This window comes from Neoarius graeffei, chromosome 18, assembly GCF_027579695.1.
Source record: "Neoarius graeffei isolate fNeoGra1 chromosome 18, fNeoGra1.pri, whole genome shotgun sequence".
Lineage (NCBI taxonomy): Eukaryota > Metazoa > Chordata > Actinopteri > Siluriformes > Ariidae > Neoarius > Neoarius graeffei.
This window is the reverse complement of record NC_083586.1, coordinates 57655395-57668149: the sequence shown is the minus strand read 5'-3', so window position 1 is coordinate 57668149 and position 12755 is coordinate 57655395. Positions and strand designations below refer to the sequence as shown.

General features: G+C 41.6%; 1 protein-coding gene across 2 annotated transcripts in view; it reads right to left on the bottom strand.

The window, feature by feature from the left end:
• Positions 1-9002: 9002 nt before the first annotated feature.
• The window catches only part of ltv1 (LTV1 ribosome biogenesis factor), a 57530-nt gene continuing 53777 nt past the window's right edge, over positions 9003-12755 (bottom strand). For both annotated transcript variants that reach the window (XM_060899570.1, XM_060899571.1), the window contains exon 11: positions 9003-9498. In XM_060899570.1, the coding sequence (XP_060755553.1) occupies positions 9385-9498 (114 nt within the window). In that variant the 3' untranslated portion in view covers positions 9003-9384. The remainder of the gene's footprint in view (positions 9499-12755) is intronic.

The following is a 12755-nucleotide window of genomic DNA, read 5'->3' as shown; positions in this document are numbered from 1 at the left end:
CTTCTGCCAGGTCTAACGTCTCCTTCTGAAGGAGTTTATGGAGTCCTTCAGTGATGGACAGAAGTGTCTGAAACATCAACAGAGCATAGATGGTTGAGAACATCGATAGCTTTGCTTTGATTCCAGTGGCCATGGGAGACCCGATGACAGTCAGACATTCAAATATGGCAGGTAAGGTCTGAAGCACTGCATTGATTGATTGTAGCCGACATGCCCAACGAGCGTTGGAAAGTTGCACAAGTTCTGCTGCCAAACCTAGCTTCAGCTGAGCGTGTTTGAATGCATGGTGATTCACAAGGGAGGTGGTGAAAAAAGAATATACACTCACCGGCCACTTTATTAGGTACACCATGCTAGTAACGGGTTGAACCCCCTTTTGCCTTCAGAACTGCCTCAATTCTTCGTGGCATAGATTCAACAAGGTGCTGGAAGCATTCCTCAGAGAGTTTGGTCCATATTGACATGATGGCATCACACAGTTGGCGCAGATTTGTCGGCTGCACATCCATGATGCGAATCTCCCGTTCCACCACATCCCAAAGATGCTCTATTGGATTGAGATCTGGTGACTGTGGAGGCCATTTGAGTACAGTGAACTCTGTCATGTTCAAGAAACCAGTCTGAGATGATTCCAGCTTTATGACATGGCGCATTATCCTGCTGAAAGTAGCCATCAGAAGTTGGGTACATTGTGGTCATAAAGGGATGGACATGGTCAGCAACAATACTCAGGTAGGCTGTGGCGTTGCAACGATGCTCAATTGGTACCAAGGGGCCCAAAGAGTGCCAAGAAAATATTCCCCACACCATTACACCACCACCACCAGCCTGAACCGTTGATACAAGGCAGGATGGATCCATGCTTTCATGTTGTTGACGCCAAATTCTGACCCTACCATTCGAATGTCGCAGCAGAAATCGAGACTCATCAGACCAGGCAACGTTTTTCCAATCTTCTATTGTCCAATTTCGATGAGCTTGTGCAAATTGTAGCCTCAGTTTCCTGTTCTTAGCTGAAAGGAGTGGCACCCGGCGTGGTCTTCTGCTGCTGTAGCCCATCTGCCTCAAAGTTCGACGTACTGTGTGTTCAGAGATGCTCTTCTGCCTACCTTGGTTGTAACGGGTGGTTATTTGAGTCACTGTTGCCTTTCTATCAGCTCGAACCAGTCTGGCCATTCTCCTCTGACCTCTGGCATCAACAAGGCATTTCCGCCCACAGAACTGCCGCTCACTGGATATTTTTTCTTTTTCGGACCATTCTCTGTAAACCCTAGAGATGGTTGTGCGTGAAAATCCCAGTAGATCAGCAGTTTCTGAAATACTCAGACCAGCCCTTCTGGCACCAACAACCATGCCACGTTCAAAGTCACTCAAATCACCTTTCTTCCCCATACTGATGCTCGGTTTGAACTGCAGGAGATTGTCTTGACCATGTCTACATGCCTAAATGCACTGAGTTGCCGCCATGTGATTGGCTGATTAGAAATTAAGTGTTAACGAGCAGTTGGACAGGTGTACCTAATAAAGTGGCCGGTGAGTGTAGAGACTCCAATAAATCAAATAGCTCCACAGCCTCCGAAACAGCCCTGCAAGTGTGGCACAACACTAGATTAAGCTCATGCGCATAACAGTGTATGTAGATAGCCTCAGGATGAAGACTTCTAAATCGTGCCTGCACACCTCCTGTGGGTCCACTCGTGACGGCGGCACCGTCATATGTCTGTGCCACACACTTGATATCAGCAAAGCCATTGATTTGGAGCTGCTCTTGTAGCTTGTCTGTAATAGACTGGGCATCAAAGGACATCAGCTCTGCAAGTGCCAGAAAATGCTCCTTTACCTCCCCCCTCTGACACATATCTAACGCAAACAGCCAGCTGCTCTGACCGACCATCTCTTGCCTCATCCGCCATGATGGAATACATTTTAGAGCGTGTGATCTCAGACAGGGCGGCACGGCGGTGTAGTGGTTAGCGCTGTTGCCTCACAGCAAGAAGGTCCGGGTTCGAGCCCCGGGGCCGGCGAGGGCCTTTCTGTGTGGAGTTTGCATGTTCTCCCCGTGTCCGTGTGGGTTTCCTCCGGGTGCTCCGGTTTCCCCCACAGTCCAAAGACATGCAGGTTAGGTTAACTGGTGACTCTAAATTGACCGTAGGTGTGAATGTGAGTGTGGGTGGTTGTCTGTGTGTCAGCCCTGCGATGACCTGGCGACTTGTCCAGGGTGTACCCCGCCTTTCGCCCGTAGTCAGCTGGGATAGGCTCCAGCTTGCCTGCGACCCTGTAGAAGGATAAAGCGGCTAGAGATAATGAGATGAGATGAGATGATCTCAGACACAATGACACTTGTCACTTCCTGAGCACAACACTGAATCATCTCATTCTGAGAGACTGGTGAGATGTATGTGGCATTTGATGGAAGATTATGGCTCTGCATGAATGGATCAAATTTCCTAAGAAGCTCCATGCAAGCCAAAAAGTTGCCTCTGTTTGTACTCTCAACACTTTCATCATTCCCACGAAAGGGTAGTCCCTGTGCCCCTAACATTGAGGTGACGGCAACAGATTCGCTTTAAATAGTCCCTTCTCGCCGCTATCTCATTTGCCTCTGCAGACATCATCATCTGAACCACATCTCCCTGCTGGGTAGCTGCCTGGTACCCCCTCCATGCAACAACACTGTCCTTGTGGGACTGTGCCATGTCATGCTTATTGAAGACAGTCAAAGCTTTTTGCCAATGTCTGCAGCCACTGCTAACCAGAGCATGTTTTTGCCAAACACTCTACATGGAAAGCAGAACGCAGCGTTCCGGCTAACTGAATACTCTAACCAATGGTACTTAGCAAACCAGCTGTGGTTAAATGCCCTTTTCTGTGCACCAAAGCTGTCCTGTGGATAGCTATTCAGCTTCACCTGTCTGGGACCTGTGTCTTTATTACCTAAATCAGAGAGAGCAGCATTTTCTTCCTCATGGCCTGCTTGTTCATCTTCTGCCTCTTTCTCAGATTCTTCTACCTCTCTCTGCAGATCTATTTGCTCCACCTCCCCTAAATCTGCACGTCCTTCCTCACTCTCGTCCACAGCCCGTCTTTCTGCCTCACCCTTCATGGAGTTCAAAAACAAAAACATGGTTAAACCCTGAAGTTTCTAATTAATTTAAGTTTATATCAAATCACATCAATATAATGTATACCATATTTTCCACAGTACTATTAGTATTACAGCATAAAGGGAAGTATATGGCTGTTTAATGAAATGATGTTATAATAAATTAAGTTCATATTTTGTTGTGCACTGTATATAGGCCAATTTCCACATCACACAGTGTGTTCATGTTAAATTGGCCAGAATAAGGGCAAAACACTCTCAAATGGCCCTTTTCCACTACCCTTTTTCAGCTCACTTCAGCCCGACACGGCTCGCGTTTCGACTACCAAAAACCAGCACGACTCAGCTCGCTTCAGCCCTGCTTAGCCCCTAAAACTCGCACCATTTTGGAGTGGGGCTGAAGCGAGCCAAAGTGAGCCGAGTGAGGTTTGGGGTGTGAGCAGACACTCCTCTGTGCACTGATTGGTGAGGAGGAGTGTCCTCACATGCCCACACACGCCCCGCGAGCGCGCTGGGATCTGTAAACACCGCAAACCCGGAAGGAGAAGAATTACGAGAATGATGAAGCCTTATGCGCCTCGCCTCATCTATATGCTCTTGCCAGTATCTGTTGGCGTTGTCGGTGACAACAAGCCACAGCACCAAGACCAGCAACACTAACGACTCCATGTCCTCCATGTTTATTGTTTACTATCCGGGTCGTGAGACTACCACTTAAAAGATCACTGATGTCACCGTTTGCGCTGCTTAACGACATCACCTGACGTCCACCCACTTTCGCTAACTCCACCCAATGTGTCCACCCACTTCCAGCCAGCACGGTTCAGCGCGGTTGTAGTCGAAATGCAACTCCAACAGCCCCGCTCAGCTCGACTCAGCACGGCACGGCTCAGCCCGACTCAGCCGCGTTGGTAGTGGAAAAGCGGCATAAGAGGGAAAATACCTGAGTTGAGTTTGGGATGCATTGTGCATAGGTCATCACTTTGTGTTGTGTTTTTATCCCAGGTTGCTAATGCAAAGGGATTACTTGATTTTCTACCTTAAACGTGACATTTAACAGGGGGTTCATGTTATACACGTTCTAATCAGGCATGTCATACTGATAAGCACGACACTTCAGACACTGAGACGCCCAACTCGGATGCCTTTTGAAAAAAAAAAAAAAGGTTCGGCGGCCACAACGTTCTGACACTTTCCCAATAATACAATTAGAAGGCGACATTTGCAACGTCTCGACGAATGCGTCTATTGCGTTGCACAATGACGTGGCCAAAATACATTGTTGCTCGTAGTAGACCTCAATCGAGACAGCCTCAGCATCTGCTCCTTTGCCTCTCGCTGCTGACTCCCTTTCTTAAAAAATCTTCGTATATCCATCTAGCCAAAGGATAGACAGACAGATAATCTTTTCCCATGCCAAAACTAATGCTAGTAGGCTACAACCCACACAGCTTAGTAAGTTTGTCCACCATGCTAACGTGCCAGATTTACAGTTGAAATAGAAAAGCTACAATATCGTCTTTCCTCACTACCCATTGCTCAATATAGCCTAGGTAAAGTTAAGCAAATGCAAACCACTGACATCAAATTACAATCTCACCGTGTGCGTCTGCAAATGAAAGCATAGAATTCTGACTCTCTGCAAACCCAACTCAATGGAAGCCCGCACCGCGCCTGCTGCAGAATGCCCGCGTAGTCTTTTAAGTCCTACTAGCCTACCACTCGACGTGACGCTTGACACAGAGCCAATGAGGAGGAATCATAACGATATTAATAATATTGCATTAAACAATAAATAAGCAAGCAGAAACTGTTGTTCGGATTAACTTGCGTTCTTGATGGCTCATGTTCAGTGCTTTACTGCCTTTGTTTTTTGGGGGAAAAAAAATAAAAATATAAATAATTTTAAAAAGGGCAAAAAATATAGGGTGGCTTTGCCATAAGATAGGGTGGCTGGAGCTACCCTAAAATGGGTCTGGCGACGTCTATGGCGCCGTCATTGTGAAAACTGTTTACACAGCAGCCAGATCACCATATCATTCCGATTTAGATTCATTTCGAGATTTGCCAGCTTCATCAGTGATGGAGATTATTCCATACGACTTCGAACCAACATAGAGGACAGAAGAGTTGGTAAGACGACAGGATAAGGACGAGTCCGTCACGCTGGTATTTACGTCATTACTGTCGCGCAATTAAAACGTGTCAAATCAGGCGGCTGGTGGGTTTTCAAAATAATAAATACACATTATACCGAGCGCATTTCCAACATAATCCTCACTAAGGTTTGGGACAGCACAACAAAATAGCGTCCTCACTATATAGTGAGTAGGGAACGATTTCGGACACAGGGAAAACTTCCAGCTTGATTACGTCAGCATTCGAAAGAGGGCGCGGGCGTCTTTTGACAACGTTGGCAGATGTCGGTCGCTTTGATTTCCGCTGTGTGTTTTACTTCCGTCCTACGATGTCTCGCACAGGTCTCAAAGAATCTCGTTTACGGCCGTCGCTTTGACATACGGACCGATATATTACAGAGCATATTTCACACACTCATAACTCGCTATAGCAGCGACAAAATAGCCATCAAAAATGCATTCCGATATTTAATAAAATGAGAAATAGAATTTTGATTTAAAAAAAAAATTTGCCTTCAGTTCTCCTTTAAGTATTAATTTCCCTGTGTAATTTACTGAATTACTTTTAAAATCAAAAACAAACAAACATCGACAGCTACACAACGGAGCGACCTGGCAGCCTGATGCTAATCCTTTACAAAATCCTGTTGCTTTTTTGGTGTTTGGCTAAGTTTTGGCTGAGCTCAAGTCCTGGTTTTACATATTAGGGATTACATATACCTCATACTTCATGTTCTACTTGTGTAAAACTGTATAACGATTTGTTTTTGTTTAAATATCTAGAAAATCCTGTAAAGCAGTACAACAGACTTACAGGACAAGCCATCCCCCCCCAACACTTGGGAAGAAATTTTGAAAAGAATGAGCAAAAGTATAATAATTAAACCAACCCTTTTGACAATAAATTATCCTTACACCTCGGTAAAACAGAATCAATACTTTTCGGGTCCAAAAGAAAATTAGCCAAATGTGACAGTATACATGTTTCTTGTGGTGGGACTGACATTGGACCAAGGCAGTCAGTTACATATCTTGGTGTAAATCTGGATCAATCTCTCTCTGGCGAATTAATTGCGAAGAGAGTGATCTCAAAGGCTTCCGCCAAAATAAAATTTTTATACCGGAACTATTTTTATACCGGTACAATGGCCTGACTAAGAAGAGCAAGTTAAGGTTACAAGTTGCCCAAAATAAGGTGATACGGTTCATATTAGACCTCTCTCCCAGAGCACACATTGGTGTAGCAGAGTTCTCCAAAGTTGGTTTGCTGCCTGTACAGTATAGAGTTGAGCAACTCCAACTAAATCACATGTTTAACATTAAGCGTGGAAATGCTCCTTCATACTTGAAAGGTCAATTTCATAGTGCAGCACAAACACACAATACAAGACAGAGTCAATCAGCTTTTTTTGTCCCTAGGGTGAATGGGTTTGGAAAGAATTCTTTTTTATTTTGTGGTGTTAAATGCTGGAATGGATTGCCAATTAAAGTAAGACAAATAGATTCAAAGTTTACTTTCAAAAAATGTGTAAAGGAACACCTAATGGCTAAAATAATGAATGAAGAAAATAACGATTTTAGTTATTATTAGTTATGTATGTATTAGGTGTCAAAATTGTACAGTTTTTTTTTTTTTTGTTACAATGGTTAAATACTTATTATTTTACGAGTATCTACTATGGTAATTTTAATTATGTTTTTTTAAATATAATTTTTGTTTCTAGTGATAAATTAGTTTAATCATAGTATGTTTATAATTTAAATATTTACGTTGTCAAATTTATTATTTTTACGTGCCAAGTTTGCCACAACCATCTTGTCATCTTGAGGACCACAATGGAAATAAGTGTATTTTAATGCTTTTTGTGTCATCCTCGGCGATATGTACATGTATGTTTTTATCATATATATTTATATTGCCAAATAAAATCAAATCAAAATCAAATCAAATCCCGTTTTCTTTTCTCAACTTAGAAAGCATTAAAAGTGACGTATGGCTTCTTGAAGCGTCGTGACCGACACAGTGACGGGTAAGACGCCGTATTGTGATTATGACTGGGCCATCCTTAAAAAAATCCATTTCCTGTCCACCGGGTGAGCAAAAAAATTTTCAGTCGGGAGGGAGGGATTTTATATGAGTGATTCCACGCTTATGGGTACTGAAATGGGGACATGAACTTATTTTTAAAAATTCACCTAAAACCATTTCTTTTTTTACCATCAGGTCACAAAACATGTAATCTTTAATGAATGATATGTTAAAAGATAACTTTAATTTTCTGAGATGTAATAAAAACATATTTATATGCCAAAGTCAGAATGTAACAGAAGTGTTGTGGACATATATATTCTCAATTTTAACAATGTAGAATTACTTTATGAAACATAGGAAGGTGATGTTTTAGCAAATATAATTAATAAACATGTGTAGTAGAATAAACATACACATTCTTTCAGTAAGATTAACATGGTATAGAGCTAGATTGTAATTAATTTGTAACAGACGCGAGATGGACAATCGTAACAGAAGTAATGTAACAGACATCATTTTGGAACTCACAGGCTTGACTTTGGCATATAAATATGTTTTTATTACATCTCAGAAAATTAAAGTTATCTTTTAACATATCATTCATTAAAGATTACATGTTTTGTGACCTGATGGTAAAAAAAGAAATGGTTTTAGATGAATTTTTAAAAATAAGTTCATGTCCCCATTTCAGTACCCATAAGCGTGGAATCACTCATATATATTATATATATATATATATATATATATATATGGATAAGAAATCGCAATGCTGTGTTTGCTTTTTCTTTCAGTACTTTTTAAAGATTTTTTTTTTCTGGGCTTTTTTCATCTTTATTGGATAGGACAGTGTAGAGACAGGAAATGAGCGGGAGAGAGAGACGGGGAGGGATCAGGAAACGACCTCAGGTTGGAATCAAACCCGGGTCCCCGGATTTATGGTATGGCGCCTTATCCACCTGAGCCACGACGCCGCCTTTTCAGTACTTTTTTATTACAAAAGCAGACACATTTAATAAAATATGACAGTTTGAATAGATCTATTAGGTTCTCCTACAGATCTGTCAGGGTCATTAACAAAGTAGGTAATGTATTTCGCACAACAAAACTCAAAAGCTGTTTGTAACGTCTCGGATGGATCAAGATCAAACGAATTTTCCAGTAACGGTTTGTGATGGTCCGACACACGGACTTTTTGTAGTTCTAAATCGACCGTTAGGTCTAGTTCGGATGAAATTACACTATTAAAATGATCACTGAATGATTTGTTTTTCTGAATCTTTACTATTTTGTTGTTCGCTAGAATACCATTTTGCGATTTCACACTTAAGCAAAATGTTTGAAAACTCCGGATCTCCTTCCTTCATGGTGGCTGCCATTTTTTTGTGCCGCACGGCGCATGCGCAGAGCTGATTCGATTCTATATTCTGCGCGGAATGCGTGAATGTCAAGTTCGATTTTAGATTTACGAACCCGAAAAAATGTCGAAAAACCAGCGTTAAAAAAAAAAAAAAAATCAACCGCACAAACGGCACTCACCCGGCCGTTGGACCGGAAACAGAAAAATTTTTAATAATGGCCCTGTTGCGAAGAAGCCTTCGCTCTACAAAGAAAAATATATGTTTTTCCTTCTAAGGGTATGGTACGTTCGTTCTTTTATCCGAGGTTCCCTTTCCTGTACGGTCTGGGAGCATTAATGTGAATGCAAACGTAGATACTCAAATGCATGGTGTACAAAAACAGACCAGGTTTATTCGAGTTTCAATAACAAACCTTTTAGAAACCCATCCGAGAGCCCCACCCATCACAGCACCCAAATAATCCTTTCCTTTTATAGACATGAGATTTCATGGCACTTTGCTCCTTAACAAGATTGCAGGGGAATAAAAAGTGATAAGACGTCGATAAGACACGAGGTCAGTCAGGTTAATTATAAATAACTGACTGCAGACTTTGATATATGACTCAGCCAAACCAACAAATCTAGGGAGGGGAAGAAAAAAAAAAAAGCCCCGGTAAATTCCGATGTCCTTCCGTCTCAGCCACTGCTTTACTCAGATCACCGGTCTCTGATTGGGGAAGTTTCAGTCCCGTGTGTTGAAGTCCGTTGGAGATTAGGAGAGCGTCATGCCCTGTACGTTAGCCCTCAGGCTCACCATCTGCTTCTCTTGCTTCTGTTTCTCCTGCTTAAACGCCACCTTATTAGCCTTCTTCTCAAGCCGTCGCTCCTGTCAAGGAAACAGAACACAAACCATTTTTATTTGTGCTTTTACGCTCCGATTTCGGCCATGTTTGGCACCATTTGGATCAATGATTAACAGTAGCTAACACTAGCTAGGATTCTGGTCCAAACTGAAACCTCGTCATTGTAACAGGATTCGTTCTATTATTGCATCCAGCTCATCCTGATTCCTGGATAAACATTTCATCAAATAGAAAAAACAAAGCAAAACAAAACAACCTCGCCCCCCCCCCCCCCCAAGACTAGACTCTGAAGTTAGCGTCTTGTTTTTGAGCGGTTAAGTGGTATGTTATGGTAATCTCAGGTGCAGAAGCTCCGCCCACAAAATACTGTACAAGAAGTTTCTCTTGTGCACTTTTCCACCATGCTCAGTGTCATTATCCGATCGGCACGCCATGCTTCAACACCGACAGCACAATGACCTTCGCTGGCAACTCGGCCATAACTCTGGTAAATTGCGACTGAATTGAACGACATTGCAGTGTGTGTATTACCGACATGTAACAAAGAATCCTGCCAAGTTTCGTGAAATTCCTCCAAAAATTGCGAGAGGGGTTGATTTCAGAAGGTGAGCACCCTTCCCGGGACGGACTTACACAAATATAAAAAATAAGATATGAAGGCGGGAAAAAAAAAAAAAAAAAGGCCCCCTTCGGGCCTTTCAGCCAGCGGGAGATAAAAATTGTGAGGGAAGTTGATTTCAGAAAGCGAGCACACCTTGATGAAATTGCCAAAGTACAAGTTTGTTAATAATCGAGGGCATAACTCTGGGAAAATCTGCCCAAATTAAACAAAATTTCAATCTGCGTATAACCGTCATATAACAAAGCCTTCTGCCAAGTTTGGTGAAATTCCTCCACAAATTGTGAGAGGAGTTGATTTCAGAAGAACGTACACCCTCATGAAATTGTCAAAGTACAAGTTATTTAATCAAGGGTCAAAACTTTGGGAAAATTTTCACAAACAAAATTAAATCGCAATCTGCGTATTATCGTCATATAACAAGGCCTTTTGCCAAGCTTCGAGAAATTCGTCCAAAAATTGTGAGGGAAGTTGATTTCAGAAAGCAAGCACACCTTGATGAAATTGCCAAAGTACAAGTTTGTTAATAATCGAGGGCGTAACTCTGGGAAAATCTGCCCAAATTAAACGAAATTTCAATCTGCGTATAACTGTCATATAACAAAGCCTTCTGCCAAGCTTCAAGAAATTCGTCCAAAAATTGTGAACGGAGCTGATTTCAGAAGGAGGAGAACACTCATGAAAATGTCAAAGTATAATTTTGTTAAATCAAGGGCTGCAAGTCTGGGAAAATGTGACCGTATTTAATGAAATTACAATATGCGAATTACCGACATAGAACCAAGAATCCTGCCAAGTTTCGTGAAATTCCTTCAAAAATTGTAAGAGGAGTTGATTTCAGAAAGCGAGCACACCTTGATGAAATTGCCAAAGTACAAGTTTGTTAATAATCGAGGGCGTAACTGGGAAAATCTGCCCAAATTAAACGAAATTTCAATCTGCGTATAACTGTCATATAACAAAGCCTTCTGCCAAGTTTGGTGAAATTCCTCCACAAATTGTGAGAGGAGTTGATTTCAGAAGAACGTACACCCTCATGAAATTGTCAAAGCACAAGTTATTTAATCAAGGGTCAAAACTCTGGGAAAATTTTCACAAACAAAATTAAATCGCAATCTGCGTATTATCGTCATATAACAAGGCCTTTTGCCAAGCTTCGAGAAATTCGTCCAAAAATTGTGAGAGGAGTTGATTTCAGAAAGCAAGCACGCTTTGATGAAATTGCCAAAGTACAAGTTTGTTAATAATTGAGGGCAGAACACGGGGAAATTCACCCAAATTAAATGAAATTTCAATCTGCGTATAACTGTCATATAACAAAGCCTTCTGCCAAGTTTGGTGAAATTCCTCCACAAATTGTGAGAGGAGTTGATTTCAGAAGAACGCACACCCTCATGAAATTGTCAAAGTACAAGTTATTTAATCAAGGGTCAAAACTCTGGGAAAATTTTCACAATCAAAATTAAAATCGCAATCTGCGTATTACCGTCATATAACAAGGCCTTCTGCCAAGCTTCGAGAAATTCATCCAAAAATTGAGAGAGTTGATTTCAGAAAGCAAGCACGCTTTGATGAAATTGCCAAAGAACAAGTTTGTTAATAATCGAGGGCGTAACTCTGGGAAAATCTGCCCAAATTAAACAAAACTTCAATCCGCGTATAACTGTCATATATCAAAGCCTTCTGCCAAGCTTCAAGAAATTCGTCCAAAAAATTGTGAACGGAGTTGATTTCAGAAGGAGAACACACTCATGAAAATGTCAAAGTATAATTTTGTTAAATCAAGGGCTGTAACTCTGGGAAAATGTGACCGCATTTAACGAAATTACAATATGCGAATTACCGACATAGAACCAAGAATCCTGCCAAGTTTCGTGAAATTCCTCCAAAAATTGTGAGAGGAGTTGATTTCAGAAAGTGAGTACCCTTCCCGGGACGGACAGACATCGCCATGACATAATCCCCCTTCGGGCCTTTCAGCCAGCGGGGGATAAAAACCGTGACAAGCTTTTACAAACAAAATATATTTTCCTGATGGAAAAAACATTCGCTCGTTCACGGAAAACCTTTTTAAAAGTTATTAGAGAGTCTAGAGGAATGTGAAACACACTTGCAAGTAATGCAAGTATGAGAATGACGATGATACTATAAACGGATAAAAAGTACAAATCACAAGCACTGGCAAACCACTATGGTGCACGTGCAATTCGGCTTTATCGCGCTACACGGCTGTTGATTTTTTTTCTTCTAACAGCACAACAATAAAATGGAGCATTTTATTATAATTTATTTATTATATGACCTTATTGCTGGTGATGAGGTCAGAACTTGAAATGTTTTTCCCCCCCAACAGATTTAAATGTAACTACACCAAGGCCACAAACTGCCAGACTTTTTTAAATATAATATTAAGAAATAAACGTTAACTACATTGTGTTTGTAGACCTGGACAAGGCATACGATAGAGTGCCGAGAGATGAGTTATGGTATTGTATGAGAAAGTGTGGCGTGAATGAGAAGTGTATCAGAGTGGTGCAAGACCTGGATGAGGTGTGCAGCTGGAACAACTGAATGGTTCAAGGTGAAGGTGGGACTCCATCAAGGATCTGCTTTGAGTCCTTTCTTGTTTGCCATAGTGATGGATAGCTTGACGGACGAAGT